Source organism: Dromiciops gliroides, chromosome 6, assembly GCF_019393635.1.
Source record: "Dromiciops gliroides isolate mDroGli1 chromosome 6, mDroGli1.pri, whole genome shotgun sequence".
NCBI lineage: Eukaryota > Metazoa > Chordata > Mammalia > Microbiotheria > Microbiotheriidae > Dromiciops > Dromiciops gliroides.
In genome coordinates this window covers 15,922,304-15,929,308 of record NC_057866.1, presented here as the reverse complement: position 1 = coordinate 15,929,308, position 7,005 = coordinate 15,922,304, and the positions used below count along the sequence as shown (strand labels likewise).

Below are 7,005 nucleotides of genomic sequence, written 5' to 3'. Positions count from 1 at the left end.
TTAAGGAAAGAAGGCACACATGGACACATGCCTTCTCCTCTCCTTGAGTTTCTCCAGTGCATCTTTGATCTCCTTGTTTCTCAAACTATATATTATGGGATTTAACATGGGGATCACAGCTCCATAGAACACAGACACCACTTTATCTTGGTTTGGGGAGTACCTGCCACTAGGATGGAGGTATGCAAAGAGGCCAGAGCCATAGAAGAGAACCACAGCTATCAGATGAGAAGCACAGGTGTTGAAAGCCTTTGCTCGTCCTTTGGCTGAATGGATCTTCATAACTGTTGCAATGATGTATGCATAGGAGACCAAGACAATAGTGGCTGATGTTCCCCCAACCATACAAACAACAGTGAAGTTCACTACTTGGCTGAGAAGGGTGCTGGAACAGGAGAGGGTCAACAGAGGAGGAATATCACAGAAGAAGTGATTAATTACATCTGGCCCACAGAAGTAGAGCTGAAATACAGAAATGGTTTGGGCCAAGCCAGTGAAGACTCCCCCAACATGTACTACCATAGCCATCTTCATGCAGATAGAGGGGGACATGACGGCTGCATAGAGCAGCGGGTTGGAAATGGCGATGTACCGGTCATAGGCCATGGCAGCCAGGAGGCAGCATTCCGTGCCCCCCATTCCAATGAAGACAAACAGCTGAGCAGCACAGCCCACAAAAGAGATAGTCTTTTGCTCCCTGAAGAAGTCATAGAGCATCTTGGGGGCAACAGAGGAAGTGTAAGCAATATCAACAAAGGATAAATTACTGAGGAAGAAGTACATGGGGGAATGGAGATGGGAATCAATCCTGATCAGGATGATGAGAGACAGATTCCAGGCTAGAGTCATGAAGTAGATGCCCAGGAACAACACAAAAAGAAAGACCTGAAGCTCTGGACGCTCAGTGAATCCCAGAAGGATAAATCTGGTCACTGTCGTAGTATTCCTACTGTAGCCATTAATCATCTTTCTGGTGCCTACCAAGAATTTTCTGACAATGGTAATCCAAATGAGGAAATCCTTATGGGGCATCATAGAATTACAGGATTGTAGAGTTGGAAGGGAACTTGGAGACCATCTCTTCAAATCTCCCACCCACAGAGTAGGTACTCCATGGCATTTTACGAGCTGATTTTTCAGGTACTAGTGTTAATCTGTTTTTTAGGATTACTTGTATTTATGCTAAAGTAAATAAGCCCTAGGTTGTACCCAGTGCCACTTTGTTGGGCAACTGACTCCAGCCTAATTATATCCAACATCATCAGTAAAATTAAAGGCAGCTCTGTATTGTACTTGTTCTAAATAACTATTGACAACTTATATAAACGTTGATTTTTAATGCTAGTCCCTGAAAGTGGTTATGAAAGATCATAGAATCACAGAAATTCAAAATCAGAAAAGACTTCAATAGTCATCTAGTCCAACCCATCCCTCAAAAAAGAATCCCTGCTAAAACATACCTGACAGGTGGTCATCCAGTCTCTGCCAGAAGACATCAAATTTTGGGGAAACAGTTACCTCCTAAGGCCATTCATCTTTCTATTACTCAGCTCTAGTTAGGAAGTTTTTCTAGCCTACATTTGATTCTTCACACCTTCCATTGTTCCTGGTTGTGCCTTCTGGGGTCCAGCAGAACAAGTCTGTTTCTTCTTCCAAATGACATATAATCCTTTCCTCCTTAAAGAAAGTCATTTGGCAAGAACTGAAATGGCCAGGAGCAATTTACCATTTCTTGTCATCACACACAGTGCTTACCAGACTTCTGAGATTTGAGGCATCTTGTTCTCCAAGCAGTGGAATCAACATGCAAATAGAAGCAGCTAGAAATGGACATCCTTTCAAATTAAAGAGAATAGTAATACGTTTAGAATAAAATTGGGGCTTTTAATCAGCAGTCCTGAAAACAGAACATCTAAGGGTAAATAACAAGTATTCTGTCATTGTAGGCAAGAGGAATGGGAAGACACTAAGCCAGTAACCTCAATCTTATCTCCAACATCCTGTCAGAGCTACATCACCATTCTATCCAGAATCCTGGAATGTCAGAATGTAGAATACAGAAAAGCAAATCTGGATATGAACTTGGAGAATAGAAGATACAACATCAGATATGTAAAAGGTCTTAGAACCCAAAATATTAAAGATGAAAGGTGAGATTCTTGATCAAATGAAAGTTTAATTATATGGCTTCTGGGATCCCTTTCAGCTATTAGATTCTGTGATTCTGACCTGAGGGTGTTAAAGGTCAGAGCTGGAAGGGACCTTAGGACAAAGATAGAGGATTTCATACTTGGGGGAGACCTTTGAAAAGTGGATCTGAAGATTCTAGGGCTGGAAAGGACCTTAGGACATAGAAACAAGAATGTTTGGGCTCATTTAGTTCAACCTTTTTATTTTACCAAGAAGGAACCAGAGGATCCAAGGGGGAATGTTACTTTATCCAGGGTTACATAGTTAGTAAATGGAGGATGTGGGATTGAATAGTAATATTAATAGCTAACCGTATATAGTGCTTTAGATTTGGAAAGTACTTTGAACAGATATTATCTCATTTCATCCTCGAAACAAACCTTGGTGCTATTATTATCCCCATTTTACAGATGAGGAAACTGAGTATGACAGAAGTAAAGTGAATTGTCCAGACTTGCCTAGCTAGAAAGTGTATGAAGTAAGGTTCAAACTTGGGGTTTTCCTCATTCCAAGACCAGTGCTTTACTCACTATACAACAAATGAATAGAGAATATATCAGATAGGAGTAAAAAATTTGGGGGAAGTAGGTGCTGAAGCTGTGACCAGATAAAATCTCCCTCCCTTGATGCTAGAAATTCCTCCATAAGCAACTCCTTCCTTTGTGGCAATCATTTTTCTTCCATACTCAAGTCTTTTCAGAAAGGTTATTGGTTTGGGAAGAGTATAAGGGGTGAAGGAATTCATTCTAGATCCCTTTCCCCTCATGCAGAGAGCCCTGGGCTCTGAGCTGGAGAACTTGCATTGTGGGAAGGGGGAAGATAAGGGAGGCCTGAGGGACCCTGAAGAAAAATGTCACCTCTATGAAAAGCACATTCACAGGGAGCTCTATACCACCTACCATGTGGGATCTCCTTTTATCCTAGCATAGGATTTTTTTTCCATAGGATTTTGGCACACATCTAGCCCAATGCCCTTCACTTTAGTGAGGAGAAAACAGGCCTGAAAAGGAAAAATAACTTGCTCATCCTAGTTACCAAATAGCAGAGCTGGGAATCAAATCCATGTCTTCCTGACTGCTCAAAATCCAGTGCCCTGATTAATATATTCTGCCATTTCTCCTTGAACACCTTGCTCATGGTTTCCCCAAAGAACTTCCTTTGTACCAACTTTGCATATTATTTTTGCATTCTTTGTTTCTGGGTACTTGTGGTTTCTTTCCAATGACTATAAGGAAGGACAGGTTTTGTTTTTTATCTTTGTATCTACAACTTGCAGCCCCTATTAAGTGATTAATAAATATTTGCTGAATTAAGTTGAATTAAATAGGGTCAATTTAATTATTATAACAATTTTCAAGATTGGCCAATGAAATACCTTCCCCCAAATCCACCCAGCTAGTGAATGAAAGAGCAGCAGTGCCCCATTCCCTCAATGTTCTTTTCTGTTCCTGTGTTTCAAGTGCATGCTGTAAGCCTGGTCTTGGTTCCTAGTCCCCTTTAAACATAACTTGGAACCCAAGCTGTCCTTAGGAGAAAAGCTTCTAAAAATGGCAATCAAAAGTCATTGGGGAAACTCACCCACATTCTCTTCCCAGTTTCAGTCTGATTGTGGAGCCCAGGTATTTGAGAAATCTGGGTTGGTCAGTTCCTTATTTATTTCAGAAACTGAAGGCCTGCTCCTGGGTGGGAAGTGTTGGCTCAAGAATCAGGAAGGTTCCAAGTCAGTCACTTAAACTATCTCCTGGAGGGGAAATGAGGAAAAGCCTTCTAACTGATTAGCAAAGGCTCATGTTTGTGGGCTGTAAAAGGGAGGTTTAAAAGGAATCCAGTGGCCATTCACCTCCTCTGAGATTCATCTTTGATCCCCAAAGGGTGGGTCTCTAATTAAAGTATGGGCAGATTGGCAGGTTTGGTGGGGCTCAGCAGTGTAGAGATCCTCAGAATCTCTAGGGGGACAGCAGAATCCTATTAGTCCTGGTTTCTTTTATTGGTCCTTCCTGGCTAGTTTCCACTTAAAAAAAAATCCCTCTAGACAAGGGGGACTTTATACGTAGAAAAACTCTTGGTGGACAATTCCAAAAGACTCTTGATGGAAAATGCTCTTCACATCCAGAAAAAGAATTATGAAGTCTGAATGCAGATCAAAGCATGTTATTTTCACTTTTTTTTGCTTGCTTTTTTCTTGTGGGTTTTCCCTTTAATACTGATTCTTCTTTCACAACATGACTAATGTGGAAATATATTTAACATAATTATAATGTATAACCCATATCAGATTGCTTGCTGTCTTGGGGTGTGGGGAGAGAAGGGAAGGAGGGAGGAAAATTTGGAACTCAAAATCTTACAAAAATGGAGGTTGAAATCTATCTTTACATTGCAATTGGAAAAAAATACCACTAAGTGAAGAAAAAGTTCTTGGTGATGCATTGATGCCTGCTGGAAAGAAGAAGCAAAAGAACCCTGGGTCAAAGGCCATGCATGGCCATGGCCTTAAGGTGGTTTTGTTGTTGTTTTGGTTTTGTTGATTTTTTGTAGCTGAGAGGCAGCCATGTTTGAGGGCCAGCCTGGGAAGGAGGAAGAAACTCCCAGGTTCAAGTTCTAACTCTGGGAAATCAATGAATAGCACTTATTAAGTGCTTGCCATGTGCTAGGTATGGTGCCAAGCACAGGAGTGTTGCTGTTTAGTTAGCCAGGATGTATCCTATACCAAGCTTAAACCCAGGGCTCAGAGAATTCCAGGCTGTATCTGGGATTTCATCCACATTGAGAGCTCTTGTTAAGGAAACCAATGAAAACTGCCAAGTCTTCTACAACTTGGTGGTATAAAGCAGGGGTTCTTTACCTGGAGTCTGAGAAATAAATGAACAATTATATATATATATATATATATACACATATATATATATACATGTACACACATACATACACACATATATACATGTATGTATATACACACATACATAAACATATATAGATACACATATGCATACAAATACAGATATATGTAATAACTATATATATATACTATTATATATGTAATAACTATTCCAATAGAATTGGTTTCCATTGTAATCTGATCTATTTTATTTTGGGCACTTTACAACATGATTCTGAGAGGGGGTCTATAGGCTTCACCTGACAGCCAAAAGGACCCATGACATTAAAAAGATAAAGAGGACCTGTATTAGAAAGTTCCAGGGGCAGCTAGGTGGCACAGTGGATAGAGCACCAGCCCTGGAGTCAGGAGTACCTGAGTTCAAATCCGGCCTCAGACACTTAACACTTACTAGCTGTGTGACCCTGGGCAAGTCACTTAACCCCAATTGCCTCACTAAAAAAATAAATTAAAAAAAAAAAAAAAAGAAAATTCCCTGAGGTCCTCATAGGTCAAGTGGTTGAAGCCAGAAAGTAGCAGAAGTGAGACTTGAACCCAGGTCTTCCTGACTCCAAGGATAGTTCTATGCAATGCTAACTCTCAACTCTTGAAGATAAGAAACAATAAATGCTTCTTGAATCAAATCAAATCATTGGGTGGAGACATCAGAGCAAATAAACTCAGGCTCTGGAATCAGAGATCTGGGTTTCAGTTTCCCCATATATAAAATGACTAGGTGCCATCTGGGGTGTCTTCTAGCTTTAGATCTATGGTTCTATGTGGGTGGGGGGGAGAGCTTCTAGGTGGGTACAGCAGATCAAGCTCTGGCCCTGGAATCAGGAGGATGTGAATTCAAATCCACCTCACACATCCGGGGCCTTCTCCAGTAGTCCTGATGCATATCTTGCCACTGGACCCAAATGGCTCAGGAGCAGAGAGTGAGACTGGTGACTTTGCACAGCCTTGCCTCACTTAAATCCAATTCACTGCAAATCATGACATGACATCAATTCCTGATGTCATGGTCTTCTTCAAGAACAAAGGACAAAAAACAACAATATGGTTCTGTTATCCTGAAATGGGACAAGGGTTTGCAAAAGACAAATTCAGGGCACTTTGCAATTCTATTTGATGACAAATCCTATTTTTGCTAATAGATGTTTTGTCTTATTAGAGGTTTGTTTGTCTGTATTTTGAGTTTTTCCTTTTTCTGGACACAGCATGAATGGTAAGAAGAACTGCTATGCTAGGTTCAATGCAAATGAACAATTCATTCAGCTCCTATTATCTACATGGCACTGGGCTAAGCTTGGGATAATAGACAGCTAGCCTGAAATCTAGGAGTTTACAATGGAGGGAACGACATATACACAAGTAACTATGATATAGGGGAGGGCAAAATAGGAAAATCACTGACATCTTTATACCATTTTTCAAATTCCACAAAGCTCTTGCCCAGCAACAACCCTAAGAGTTGGTAAGCACAAGATTTACTATCTCCACGACAACTTAGAGCAAATAAGATATTTAGTCTACTATAAATACTCAAATTAACTATGAAGGGCATTTGAAGAAAGATGCTATCTATATCCAGAGAAAGAACTGATAAATAGGTACATGTATAGAATAATTTACATGTGTATGTATACATGCATGTGTATACACATACATATACACACCTGCATACACAATACACATGTGTATATCTATGTATGTGTGTATATGTATGTATGTAAAACTATTTCTGTTTAATGGTAGCCATCTCTAGGGCAGAGGAGGGGAAAGGGAAGGAAAAAAATTACATGATAATTTTGTTGTATATTGAAAAGAATAAAAAGTTGTGCATAGTACATTTGCAGTTTCATGTACAATCATGTTTTTGATTGTAAAATGTTATAGAAATGCTTGTTTTATTCCATAAATTAAAAATAAAACTAAAA

The 7,005-nt window shown here is 39.9% G+C and overlaps 1 protein-coding gene across 1 annotated transcript; it reads right to left on the bottom strand.

Moving 5' to 3' along the window:
- Window positions 1–966, bottom strand: LOC122731827 (olfactory receptor 5A1-like). The gene has a single exon (XM_043972094.1). The coding sequence runs from the start codon at window positions 964–966 to the stop codon at window positions 1–3; it is 966 nt and encodes a 321-aa protein (XP_043828029.1).
- Window positions 967–7,005: the final 6,039 nt, after the last annotated feature.